Source organism: Neofelis nebulosa, chromosome 1 (genome assembly GCF_028018385.1).
Source record: "Neofelis nebulosa isolate mNeoNeb1 chromosome 1, mNeoNeb1.pri, whole genome shotgun sequence".
In the NCBI taxonomy this organism is placed as follows: Eukaryota; Metazoa; Chordata; class Mammalia; order Carnivora; family Felidae; genus Neofelis; species Neofelis nebulosa.
In genome coordinates, this window is record NC_080782.1 from 235,487,462 (window position 1) to 235,501,829 (window position 14,368).

The following is a 14,368-nucleotide window of genomic DNA, read 5'->3' on the forward strand; positions in this document are numbered from 1 at the left end:
TTTCATTTATCTTCTGAAGTTCTGTGGCAGTAAGGCATTCAGATGCTTTACTCAATTGTCTGGGCCATTTTCATTTAACTTTCTTATCTAGGCCTTCCTTTCCCAGCTGTTTTGAGTTTCTCAAAGCTGAGGAAATAGACCTCAACAAAATGACTCCAGATACCGTTTTGCATGTTAACAGCAATAAGACAGAAGTATCAATGATCTGCAAAGTTAATAGATTTTTTTGTGTGCGACTCACAACACATTTGAGGTCAGGTGACAGCGTTGTTTCGGTTTGGGTCATATGAGAGGCAGTTTTCTGGGAAATTCTGCACATCAGTGCAGTCATTCCAAATTATCACAAGTATTTTTCAGAAACCCTGATTTTGTTCGGTGAACAAAACAAAATCACTCTGATCTCCTCAAATTATGAAATAACTCCAAGTTTCATCTAGCATTTCTGCTATTTGCTTCTTACATTCCGTAAGCGTGACTTGGTTATACTTGAGGGTCAACTTCCTTTTGTCTATCTGGCTAATCAGTCTTTTGTCCCCACGATTCCATTTATACTGGATAATCAATGACCTCCATGCTGTCAAATTCACTGATCCCTTCTCTGTCCCTATTCATACTACATGGTTCCTCAGTGGCAATCAAAATTATTGGCCATTCCTTGCTTCTTTGATGTATTGTCTTCTCTTGGCTTTCAGGATACCACATTCTCCTGGACTTCCACTTTGTACCCTGGCTGCTGCTTCCCAGGCTAAATGTTGGGATGTAAGGGCCCATGCTGGGACATCTTCTGTTCCCCAGCTATATTCCCTTGGCTTTTACTTTTTTTTTTTTTTTAATTGAGGTACAATTGACATAACATTATAAGAGTTTCAGTATACAATGTAATGTCTCAATATCTGTATGGGTTGCAAAATGCTCACTACAGGAAGTCCCATTAACATCTGTCACTTGACTCCCTTGACTTTAGTAGTATCTGCTGAAGTCCAAATTTTAACCTTTAGCCCTGACTTCTCCTGGGGCTCGGACTCATATATCTAATCGCCTCTGTGACTGCTCCACCAGAATTTCCAGAACAGAACTCTTTGTACTGCCTCCCTGGCCCAGCCCTTCCCCCACTCCCCTGGCTAGTCAATGTCTCTTAATAAATGGCATCACCATCCACCCTGTTGCTCCTGCCAAAATTCTAGAAGTCCTCATTGGCTCCACTCTTTCCCCATCACCCACCCTCAATGTCCAATCCTATGGTCCTATCTCCAACATATATCTCAGCAATTCCATCCCTTTCTTCCTCTATGCCACCAGCTACCAGGATCTCACATCTGTACAAGTGTACCAGCTTTTGACTGGTCTCCCACTCTAGTCTTCCCTCTTCTGTTCTACAGAGACCCCCAAGATGATCTTTGTAAGCCATAAGTCAGATCATGTTTAAAGCTTTTGGGGGCTACTCATCACACTTGGATTCGAACCCAAACTCCCTGCCAGGGCCTCCAAGGTCCTGTGTGATCTGGTAATCGCCTACCTCCCGACTTCTCTCCTCCTAGGCACCTGCCACTTACTCCAGCTCATGCGGAGTTTACTCCTGTTCTCTGACCAAACTAAGCTCATTCCTACCCTAGTGCCTTCATTTGTGCTTTTCTTCTGCTTGGAACACACTTCTCATGCAAGCAGCTAGACAGGAAGACATCACCTCATGAGAGGATGAGTGAAGAGTCCAGAAAGAAACAAAAGATCCTCAAGAAAGTCCAGAGCTTCCCCATCTTTCCCCAGAGGGGACTCAGGACATGGGTAGAACCAGAAAGGAGGGCCTGGCAGTTACTCTGGGTCCTGCGGTGTTGAGGCTGCATATGGGGCAGGGGGAGTTGAAAATAATTCTGTTCCCAATGACTGGGGTGGACATCAGGGAGACCGGGAGCACTCCTGAGGGATATTTGAGAATTGGGGAGAAAGAGAGGAAATCGAGAAAAGTTGTAGAGTAAGAGAGACTGGGAGAGAAAAGGGAAGCAAGATTGTTCAAGTGGTTAGGGACTAGTCTTTAAATGGCTGTACCAAGATTGGTCTATCTGGGGCCCAGAGCTTACTTAAGGGAGAGACCTAGACTCTGCAGTGCTCTTGAACCAGAACAGGGGGAACTGGGAAACTAATTATGGTCATGAGAGGAATAAGAGGAATAATGGTAATAAGAAGGAGGGAGATAAACGGCAAAAGAAAATACTTTCTCTGTTTCCTAGGGTTCCAGGCTCGACAGCCGGGGCCCAGGAAGTGTATGCTGGTGAGAAGCAGAGGTGAACTCATAAGGTGAGTTCTTTCTATCTGCCTAGCTCTCTGCATGAGGTTCATGTAGGGAAAGACTGGAAAGCTGGGTTCAAAACTGGCAAGAATTCTCTTTGGTCCACAGCAAGGTGCTTCGGGACCTGAGGTTGTGTGTGTGAGCACAGGCTTGTGTCTTAACTTATTTCTCTCCCGAGAGAGAAGGTTGGCAGTTGTAGGGTTACTTGTATTATAGACTCTCATGACACCCAACCTCACAGACTGATCATTGCAAAGATGCGTGTGTCCTTCCTCAGCTCTGCCTCCCTGCTGTTTTATGGTAAAAAACAGAGCCGTGGACATTCTTGACTCCTGCCTACGTACCCCACACCACTGTTCCAAGCACAGGTGACCCAAGGAGAGCCCCCTGCTCTGTGGGCTCTGCTGACCTGTCCCCGCCTGCCACTAAAGGCATCCTCTTTAGAGGTTTTCTGCACTTCACAGCCCCTCCTCACTTTTTGTGGTTTGGATACACAGATGTTTCTACATGTGCTTCAGACAGTAACTACACTGTCCTCCTGTCGTTTGAGGGGAAACTTGCGAGAAAAGAAAATGGACTGCAAGAATCTATTGCACATCAGTTGATTGCAAATCAAACACTTTAATTGAGCTAAGCCCAGACTTCTCAAGTCCACCATTTTAAAGTCATCTCCAGAAAACTAGGGTTGTTGAAAGAGAGAGAAGAATAGATTCTTTGCCAAGCATCTCAGCCAAAAACTGTGTAAGACTGACACCTGCACAGCATAGGGGGGCCTGGGTGGCTCAGTCGGTTGAGCGTCCGACTTCGGCTCAGGTCATGATCTCACAGTTCGTGGGTTCAAGCCCCGCGTTGGGCTCCGTGCTGACAGCCCAGAGCCTGGAGCCTGCGTCAGATTCTGTGTCTCCCTCTCATTCTGTCCCTCCCCCTCCCCCGCTTGCACTCTGTCTCTCAAAATGAATAAATGTTAAAAAAAAAAAAAAAAGACTGACATCTACACAGCTTTGATCCCGTGGCTCTGCAGACGTGCATGAACTTCAGATTCTCCAAAGTTTACAGTCCCTGCAACACCCACTGTCCCTTCCTGGAGCATCCCTGACACCAGTACTCCACGATCGTCCCCGTTGCCTCATGCAGTGTCAGCTAACTTCTTCAGGGAGGAAACAAAAAAAAAAAACAGAAATAAAATCAGAAAAAAACAATGGATGTCCTTGGAAATTAAATTTTGGTAAAATCCATTAATCAAATTTAAATTCCCCATGCCTCCCAGATCTAGGCTTTCAGTGTCCAAAGAGTTTCAAAACCTTCTATAATCTTTCACATACTTCTTCAGCCTGAACCTACAGTGACCACTGTAATCCGTCACTGGCATTATACTAAGGCAGAGGGCAACAAACTTTTTTCTTAAAGGGCCAGAGAGTAAATATTTCAGGCTCATGGGCAATATCTTGTCTCAGCTCTGAAAGCAACCATAAGCAAAAGGTTGAGCAAATGGGTGTGGCTGCATTCCAGTAACATTGACTGACAAAAACAGCTGTCCAGCCCGTAGGCCATGGTCTGCCAGAAAATCCACAAACATTGGTCCTAAGCTTGTGTTCGAAAATAAAGATACTTCAGAGTATTATGATTTAACACAGGCAGTTCAAGTACGTAGTCTAGCAGAGGGGTTAAGAACATGAACACGGAGACAGGCTTGAGGTCAACTCTCTGCACTGTGGTTTATAAACTGCAGGGAGATAAGTCATTTCGCCTAAGTTTCACTCATTTCACTTTTAATACAAAAACAAGGATCGCACCTAAGTCAAGGTGGGCGCAGCGCGCGTTACTCAAACTCTCTGGCCACATTCCTTAACCCCACTAACACCTCTGCAGCAGGAAGATGGATATTCACATGAAGCATTAGGAACGAACACACAAATGTTCATGATGATTACAGCCAGGCAGTGCCACCAAATGAATGAAAACCTTTTGTTTTCATAGGTTTTTGAATTTTAGAATTACATAGTTGGGGACTCTTGACTCTTCTTTATTTATCAGTTATATTTTCTTGTTTGTAAACTAATTGTGTATGCCCTTTCACGGTCAATCTGTTGGAATCTGGATGGTTTCCTTCCTCATTTAGCTGACTGCTTCAAAACAAAGAGAAGTCAATTATTTTTAAGTTTATATATTTATTTTTAGAGAGAGAGCGGGGGAAGGGGTGGCAGAGAGAGAGAGAGAGAGAGAATCCCAAAGAGGCTCTGCACTGGCAGCACAGAAGCCGATGTGGGGCTCAAACTCACAGACTGTGAGATCATGACCTGAGCCGAAAACAAGAGTCGGCCGCTCAACCGACTGAGCCACCCAGGCGCCCCAGAAGTCACTTTTAACGTAGCCAGATCTGTCCATGTTTACTTTTGTGATTTGGGATGACACGTAGTAAATGTGCATCCAGGGATTACTGAACAAATGAATACGTTTTCTTTTTCTCCACAGCCCTGTGAATTATAGTCTTGGGTGAACCGCACTCTCCCCAGCTGGAAGACTTCTTGCAGTGAAGGAACAAACCGAGAGACTCCCTACCGAGGTGGTCAGCAGGAAGTCATGGCAGGAGTGAGCATTCAGACCGCTTTAATGTGGTACCCTAGCTGTCTGGCTTTTCTTTGTCCTTTTTCCTCCAGAAGGATGGTATGCAGATATTTGCCTTCATTTCCTGGGAGAGTCTGACGGGTAAGCCCTCCTAGCTGTCAAATGAAGAGACACTATTAACAGTTTTTTTACTGGATCATGACTTTGGTTCTGCATGTAATGGACCCTCGTGAAATTAAAGAAAAAAAAAAGATTGTGTTTGATGAAAAGGGGAGTATCTCCTAGGAAAACATGAAGAAAGATGGAAGGATTTTTGCAGAAAGAAAAGAAATAATTGGGCGGGGGGGGGGGGGCACATGGGTGGCTCAGTCGGTTAAGCAACCAACTTCGGCTCAAGTCATGATCTCGTGGTTCGTGAGTTCGAACCCTGTGTCCGGCTCTGCACTGACAGCTCAGACCCTGGAGCCCCCTTCGGATTCTGTGTCTCCCCCTCTCTCTCTCTGCCCCTCTCTCATTCGCTATTTGTGTCTTCCTCTCTTTCTCTCTCAAAACTAAATAAACATTAGGGGGAAAAAAGAAATAAATCAATCAGGCATATTGCCAGAACAGGTCCTGGTAGCCTGGGGGGGACTCCAGCCAAGTTGCCCAAGACAGGAGAGGGTCTGCTGCCTGGAATAAGCCAGCCAGGCCAAGCAAAGGGCCACTGGCCTGGCTCCGGGGCCCCGGGGCCAATGGGAACACGGCCATCCCCCAAAAGCTCTGGAGCAAGGACTCCTGATTGTCTGTCCCTGAGCCTATGCTGGGCGGTCCTCCCAACAGCACTAAGAAAGGATTTCACATTTTCAGTGTCCCATAGGAGTGACACTCATCATTGTCGCAAGGCTTTGTTGGGTCCCTAATGATGACCCATGTGGACACAATCTCTCTAAATTAAGACCAGATGCCCATGAGAAAGGACTGGAGTCTTGAAGGAGCTGGGACGGAAGAGTCCCTTGTAGGTATGTGCACTTCTGGGGGCCGAGCTGACCTCTGAGGAAGTGTCACCCTCACCACAAAGGTGTGAACACAAATAAGTCATCCTCAGAGGGAACTCAGAATGCCTGTCTCTCTTCCTGGTAGTTGTATTTTTGTGCCACTGGTACATTCTTAAAGACCTTTCATGCCTCAAAACTTGACTGTTGTTAGATAAATCTCAACTAAGTTTATTTTTTAGCACTTTTCAGTTTTTCCAAATTTTATGTGTGAAGTAAAACCATTAATATGTGTTAGATCATGCAATTTCTTTTTTTTTAGTTTTTTCTTTAATGTTTTTATTTATTTTCGAGACAGAGAGAGACAGAGCATGAGCAGGGGAGGGACAGGGAGAGAGGGAGACACAGAATCCGAAACAGGCTCCAGGCTCTGAGCCGTCAGCCCAGAGCCCGACGCGGGGCTCGAACCCACGGACCGCGAGATCGTGACCTGAGCCGAAGTCGGTCGCTTACCCAACTGAGCCACCCAGGCGGCCCTAGATCCTGCTATTTCAAAGCGCATAATTGAAACCCACATCAAGTGTTGAAGTCACCTGGGAAGGTGAAGTCACCTGCGAAGGCACCAGAGAGTGGCGGCCCAGCAGAGGGGGCGTCAGAGCTTCGCACACCATCCATCCACGGACAAATGAACACTCTGGCATCTCCAGCCGGTCCTGTCCTCTCAACTCTGGCCTCCTAGATGCAATGCTTTAGGCTCTAGGACGGCTAAAGGTGTGTCAACCACGACACGCCCTGAATTAGCTCCCACCCTCCCCTCCCTCACCAGCTTCAATCCCACTCTCCGAATGGCAACTCCGCTCTCCAGGAGTCACCTTACACTGCGCTTTCTCTCTCACCTCCTGTGCGCAGTCAGTCGGGAACCCCGTTGTGCTCTACCTTCTCACTGTGCCCCGTCACTGCCTGGACCACTGTGCCACCTCCTGTCTGTTCCCCCTGCGTCACCCTCTGTCCTCGTAGAGCGTGCCTTCAACACGGGATTCAGAGAGATCCTGGGTCCACAAAAGCCAGACCACGCTGCCCTGACTCCAAAGCCTCCAATGGTTTTGTCACTCAGGGTAAATAAGAGTTCAGTCATTCTAATGGCTCTTAGGCCTTAAGCATCCCCCTCCCAAAATCCCTCCCACCCCCCAAGGCCCCCCCCCGAACACACACAGTGCCAACCCCCTCACTTCCCTCCTCTCCTACTCACTCTGCTCCAGCCTCCCAGCCTTCTTGCCACCTCAGGCCTGGACACAGGCTCCTCCCTCTGCCTGGATGCTCTACCCCAGATAGCCACATGCTTCCTTCCCTCACCTCCTTTGGGGACTGGTTGAAGGGTCTGAGGATCTTCTCAGAGGCCTTTTCCAACTACCCTATTGAAAATTGTAATTCCCCTTCTCTAAAGTTTCATTTCCTTCAGTACCAGCTAGTTCTCCCAACAGACCATGTAAATTATCTGCAATTATTTAAAAAAAAAAAAAAATGGCTGCCCCCATTGTAAAACTCAAGTTCCACAGGGGCAAGGATTTTTGTCTGTTGTCACTGTTCTATCCCCCACACCTAGGACTGTGCTGCATGTAACAGTCCCTCAATAATAGTTCTTGAGTGAGGGACTGAATCACATAATTAACTTGCAGCAGGTCTGATAATAACAGATAGTCCCATCACAATGTACATCTATCATGAGAACAATCAAACATAATCTGACCATTATAGAGGTGTTTGTAAAAAAAAAAAAAAACTATTAAGAAAAGCTACTTAAAAATTATAATGCAACAATAATTACCTGAGTAAATGATGATTCATGAAGTAATATAATGGAAAATAGCTTTAAAAATGTTCCCTTCCACTGATAATAAAAGAAATGCAATAATAATGCAAGGAGGAGGCGTAGTGGTGGTAATTCTCAATACTGGCAAGGGGATGGCAAGAAGAAGCACTTCCAAGAAACACTAGTGAGAAAATCGTTGTTACAGGTTTTCTAGAAAATTCCTTGGCCTTAAAAAAAATGTTTGGATATGCTTTTATCCAACCATTACACTTCAAATCACCTATCCTAAGAAAACAATAGGGAAGAAGACACATAAGTATGTACAAAGACACAAATCACAACATTATTGGAAACAGTTGTAAGTAAGCAGAACTCAACTGCCAGGAATTGGACGTTCTGACATTATTCCCCACCTTCCCCCATTCTTCCCACTTCCTCAAAGAGGCTGTCCCTGCAGTACCTCTGTCCCATGCATATCATTCTTCTGGGTGTAATTTCTCAAAATGGTATATTCCTTGCTTTCATACTTACAGGTATGTATTTATTTTGTGCTTTTTTTTGGTCTATTTCATCCATTAGACTGTAAGATGCATAAAGGCAGGAACTCTCTGATTTGTTCGCCAGTGCAATTCTAAATTTACAACTTCTGGCACGAAATAAGCACCCAAGACTTGTTGAATAAATGGATAAATGAACAAAGCAGAATATTACGCTGCCACCAAAATATTTCTGAAACGCCAATGGCCTAGGAAATGCCCACAATACGATATTAGTAGAAAGAAACAAAAGTCACATTCAGCATCATTTCAACTATCGGAAAATGGACAGAAAAAAATCACACTGGAAGAAAACGAAAACAAAAAAACCCCGTAATAGTAAGTCTGGCTGGGTGCTAAAAATACAGAAGTATGATACATTCCTTTTCTATATTTTTCTATGTTCACAATGTTTCACCGTGTTACACAACTAGTAAGATAATACAGAAAGCCTAGAGGAAACCACACGAGCAGAAGCACGGTGAGGGCAAACAAGTGCGTGCAGAGAGCTTCAGGGGGTGGCACCTGCCTGCACCTGCTGAGCAGGAGCAGGATTATGGGCCGGTCCTGACTTGTGGACAGACAAAGAGGGACGTGGTCAGCGCTGGACTGTAGGAAGGTCTCCCTGACAAACTACAGCCTACTATCTGTTTTTGTGAATTAAGCTGTAGTGGAACACAGCTACGTTCATTCACTGGGGTACTGTCTGGGGCTGCTCTCATGCCAAGTAGTTACAACCCACACCATTACGGCCCGGAAAGCCTAAAACACTTACTGTATGGCCCCTTACAGAAAATCTCCCCCGGCCCCTGGCCTAGAGGATCTATTGGAGAAAGGACAAATTACAAGAAGTAAGGAGGTGGCTGCAAAGGCCATCATTGTCTTTTTTTTTCTTAAAAAAAATTTAATGTTTATTTTTGAGAGACAGAGAGACAGAGCATGAGCAGGGGAGGGGCAGAGAGAGAGGGAGACACAGAATCCAGGCTCCGAGCTGTCAGCACAGAGCCCAACACAGGGCTCGAACTCACGGACCGTGAGATCATGACCTGAGCTGAAGTCGGATGCCCAACCAACCACCGTGGCGCCCCAAAGCCCATCATTTTCAAGGTAACATGGAATGTGATGGTGGCAGACAGAGGAGTCTTGACAAGTATCTGTATGGACAGTCAGATAGGCAGAAGAAGGCTCCTCTCAAAGGGTGAGAGGCGTTCCTATTTTAGGCAGTTACTGCCATTTTATATAATTACTATTTAATCGTGCTGCAGGAAAAGCAGTGGCCGTTGGATCGCTTACCTGCCGAATCGGGACTGTAGAGGCCAGCAGCTGCCGCGATGGGTCCTGGTGGGTGGATGGCACTCGCTGAGGACCTCTGACTTGCGATCAGGATCCTGCTCTTTGCAGATGGTAAACGGGACATTGCACCCAATCCCAACTGGGGCTTAAGGAGCATGGCCGACCGGTAGAAAGTTGGAGGAACTTCATAATGAGTATAGGACGGACTGCAAAATTCTTCTTTTCCGGGGCGTTCTGTCACCTACAATGAATGACCAGAAGCTTCATGAAAGGAGCGCACATCATTGGATGAGGACGGAACATGGTCAGGAGACCAAGGCTCCAGCAAAGGCCACTCTGGCACCACTGAGTTGCCCCACCACTGACCACTTAGCTTCTCTGGACCCCAGACTCTTCATCTCTAAGTTAACAACACAACTGGATGACCTCTTAGGTCTCTTCCAGTTCTAACACTCTATGAATCCAAATTTCACTGAGGGGGGGTGGGGAAGAACTCACTGTATAAGACTTTTTAATTTGATTGCTTCAAAATCATTAGAATCTGTGCAAGTAGCCAATCTATAAATACATAATCTCAATGAAACAGGGAAAGAGTTTAGTCTGTGCAAGTAGCCAATCTATACACAATCTCAATGAAACAGAGAAAGAGTGTAGCAAATGTGCATAGAATTATGAGAGTTTCATTATTCCTTTTTAAAAAAAAATTTTTTAACGTTTATTTATTACTGAGAGAGAGAGAGACAGAGCATGAACAGGGGAGGGACAGAGAGAGGCAGAGACACAGAATACGAAGCAGGCTCCAGGCTCTGAGCCGTCAGCACAGAGTCCGACGCGGGGCTTGAACCCACGGACTGTGAGATCATGAGCCGGAGTCTCATGAGCCGAAGTCGGACGCTTAACCGACTGAGCCACCCAGGCACCCTGAAAGTTTCATTATTCCTAAGGAGAAAAGGCACAACAATGTTTACGGTAACCTACTCTTAACATAAGCAGGTGAACTTTACCAATTTATATATTAGGGCTACTTAGGAAATAAAACATGCATTGTTAATGTGGGAGAATAGGCGTTTTGGAAGAATAGAGCAACTGACAGAAAAGTGTGTTTTCAGGCCTCTACAATCTGTTCACATCATTAAAAACGAGAGACTGTGAACTACCTTCTCTGTCTTCCCTAGTAAGGTGCAGTGTCCAGGAATGTTCGACAAGGTTCACTAGAGCAAAGTTCTAGGACAGTCTTGCTGACTGCTGGACCCAGAGCACCTAGAATGGTGTCTATTATGTAGCTAAAGGCAGTAAATATTTATTCATTAAAGGAATCATGTTTCCATTCTTACCTAAGTATTTTTTGGCAGGGGAAGGGGGGCAGAGCACAAGTGGCCGGGGACGGGGGCACAGAGAGAGGGGGACAGAGGATCCGAAGCAGGCTCTGCACGGACAGCAGCGAGCCCGACGTGGGGCTCGAACTCATAGCCTGTGAGATCATGACCTGAGCCAAAGTTGGCCTCTTGACCGACTGAGCCACCCAGATGCCCCCTTGCCTAGATTTCATAACATAACAATCCCATTACTTTTCCTATAGTTAACAGTTTGGGCTAGAATACAGACTATATAGCTTCTATGTATGCAATTCTGTACTCACAAAGCCTATTCATGTTATTAGTGTTTCTTCATACTAAAAATTAAGAAAATGGGGCACCTGGGTGGCTCAGTTAGTTAAGCATCTGACTCCGAATTTCAGCTCAGGTCATGATCTCACAGTCTATGGGATTGAGTCCTGCGTTGGGCTGTCAGCATGGGGCCTGCTTGAGATTCTCTCTCTCTCTGCCCCTCCCTTGCTCTCTCTCAAAATTAAATATACTTAAAAATATCTATATATTAGGGGCGCCTGGGTGGCTCAGTCGGTTGAGCGTCCAACTTCGGCTCAGGTCACGATCTCACGGTTCGTGAGTTCGAGCCCCGTGTCGGGCTCTGGGCTGATGGCTCAGAGCCTGGAGCCTGCTTCCGATTCTGTGTCTCCCTCTCTCTCTCTGCCCCTCCCCCGTTCATGCTCTGTCTCTGTCCCAAAAATAAATAAACGTTAAAAAAAAATTTTTTTTAATATCTATATATTAAAAAATGAAAAAAAAATAAGGCAAATAATCTTATTTCCTTTAAGTTAAAAAAAAAAAGTGCCAGAGGCGATGTGTGAAAAGATACATCTGTTAATTAACTCTGCTTTAAATCACAATATATTTCATGTGTCAAACATTGATCTATTCCTGAATCATAAGTAGTTAACAAAATTCTTTAATAGGGACTTAAAGCTTTGATCCAAGCTGTTGAAGAGAAAAACTCTTAATGTGATACCCTTTTAATGGTGAAAACAGATACAAAGTTTTCCTTGAACTGACATTATTGAAACAAAAGATTAGACCTTTAAAGTTTTATCATAATCACACTGTAACATATACTCGATTGCTATAGCAGACAGACTGAATTCAGGCCCCAACAAATTATATTCTTGCAAAAGACATCCTACCTATGTCTTTTATTCTTGCAAAAGACATATATTCTTGCAAAAGACATCCTGCTTTCCAATAAAATTTTGACCATTCCCTACTTACCCTCTTACTATCAACCTTTGGCTTTTCTTTTTTTTTCTTTCTTTCTTTCTTTTCTTTTTTTTTTTTTTTTTTTTTACTGCTTATTTTTAAGACAGACAGAGACAGTGCATGAGTGGGGGTGGGGCAGAGAGAGAAGGGGACACAGAATCTGAAGCAGGCTCCAGGCTCCGAGCTGTCAGCATAGAGCCCGACGCAGGGCTCGAACCCACAAACTGTGAGATCATGACCTGAGCCAAAGCCGGCCGCTTACCCGACTGAGCCACCCAGGCGCCCTATGGCTTTTCTATTATACTTACATCTCCTCTATTTTTCATTGTAATCTCTCGAAGTTTGGTGCCACTACTCTTTGCTTCCAGCAGGTGCTCTCACGAAGAAATGATTTCTAACCCACATCTGTCAGTATTGCAATATGCTGATCTCGGTAATTACTCAGTTCTCTGAAGCTGGAGAGTTTTCAGGGGTCAAAACCCCTCAAGCTGCCGCTCAAAAATGACCTTATGATTTCAGTAACTTTAATGCCTGTCACTTTGCTGGGTAGTTTGTCTCTGGTAAGATTTAACAAATTTGTTAAGAAGGTGAAAAGTATGCCTACTTTGTGCATTTTTGATAAAAACAAAGGAATCTATAAAACACTTCCCACTTGTTTCCTTCATCTTTGTTGACAGAACAGAATATGTGTCACTGCACAGTCATGAACACATAGAGCTCGGTTTTATTCCTTCTTCTCTGAGTATTTTTTAGAGAAATAATATTGAAGCAAACTAAAAAATCCTTGTGATTTCAAACTCCCCAAATCAATGAAGGTACACAAACAAGTTAAGTTCTTACTAGAAATATGCCCCTTTTCATATTTTCCTGTTTTCAGCAGGTTGGGCTGGTCTGGGCCGACATAGGGCACATGTGGATACTTCAAGAAGCCCCTGGGATAGATACAGGGAGACGTGTGATGGCTAACCTTGACAACTTGGCTAGGCCACGGTACCCAGATACTTGGTCAAAGATTATTCTACATGTTTCTCCAAAGGTATTTTAAAGGTGAGATCAACATTAAAATCAGTAAACCCTGAATAAAGCAGATTATTCTTCACCATGTGGGTGGGCCTCACCTAATCAGTTGAATGCCTTAATGGACCTCCCTCAAAGGACAGGGAATTTTACCAGAAGATGGCCTTTGGAATTTCACTGCAGCATTATCTCCTCCCTAGGTGTCCAGCCTGTGGGCCCATGCTGCATACTTTGGACTTCCCAGTCTCCACAGTTGCACAGACAAATCCCTTCAAGTCTGGGTAGATACTTATATGATACACACATACATACCTGTATTATGGGAGTAGGAAGGGGAACCAGCCCTGATCATATATCTGTATACTGCAAATACACTACCTCGCCCCGTCTTCTCACCGTTGCTCCTTTCTTCCCACCTCCTTACACCAAAAATTAAGAGTTCCCCCAAGGCATCAGTAGCAAGAAATTCCCCAGAGTCCTTAGGATGGGTGAAAGCAGAAAACCGTCTACACAAGTAAGCATATTTTATCATCGTGTCATGACCAGATCCAAGATGATCTTCAGAGCTGCTTCTGAAAGCTCTAAAAGTCTGTATTGTTCCAGACAACCAAGAAGAGCTGCCCTCTCTCAGAAGAGCCCTTACTCTTGACTTCTCCATGTCTACTAATGTTATCTAACCAGGAGGAGTCTGTCAATAATGATGAAAGAGTCTGAAGTCATTGGGGTTTCTACTGTAAACACTTTCTCATTTTATTAAAAAGATACATGATTCTAAAATTTGTATGGCACCAGAAAAGACCTTGAGTAGCCAAAATAATGTTGAAAAAGAAAAGCAAAGTGGGAGGCATCGTAATTCCGGACTTCAAGTCATATTACAAAGCTGCAATCATCAGGACAGTATGGTACTGGCGCGCACACACACACACTCACACACACACACACACACACACACACAAAGACACACAGATCAATGGAACAGAACAGAAAATGCAGAAATGGACCCACAACTATATGGTCAACTCATTTTCAACAAAGCAGGAGAGTATATCCAACGGAAAAAAGTCCCTTTAACAGATAGTGTTGGGAAAACTAGACAGAGACATGCAGAAAAATGAAACTGGGCCACTTTCTTACACCATACACAAAAATAAAGTCAAGATGGATGAAAGATCTAAATGTGAGATGGGAAGCCATCAATACCCTAGAGGAGGAAACAGGCAGCAACCTCTTTGACCTCGGCCCTAGCAAGTTCTTACTAGACATGTCTCTGGAGGCAAGGGAAGCAAAAGCAAAAATGAACT

General features: G+C 44.7%; 1 protein-coding gene across 2 annotated transcripts in view; it reads right to left on the minus strand.

Moving 5' to 3' along the window:
- MTUS2 (microtubule associated scaffold protein 2) overlaps positions 1-14,368 on the minus strand; it is a 373,877-nt gene that overhangs the window by 352,794 nt on the left and 6,715 nt on the right. For both annotated transcript variants that reach the window (XM_058688745.1, XM_058688736.1), the window contains exon 2: positions 9,460-9,700. In XM_058688745.1, coding sequence (XP_058544728.1) covers positions 9,460-9,700 — 241 coding nt within the window. The remainder of the gene's footprint in view (positions 1-9,459; positions 9,701-14,368) is intronic.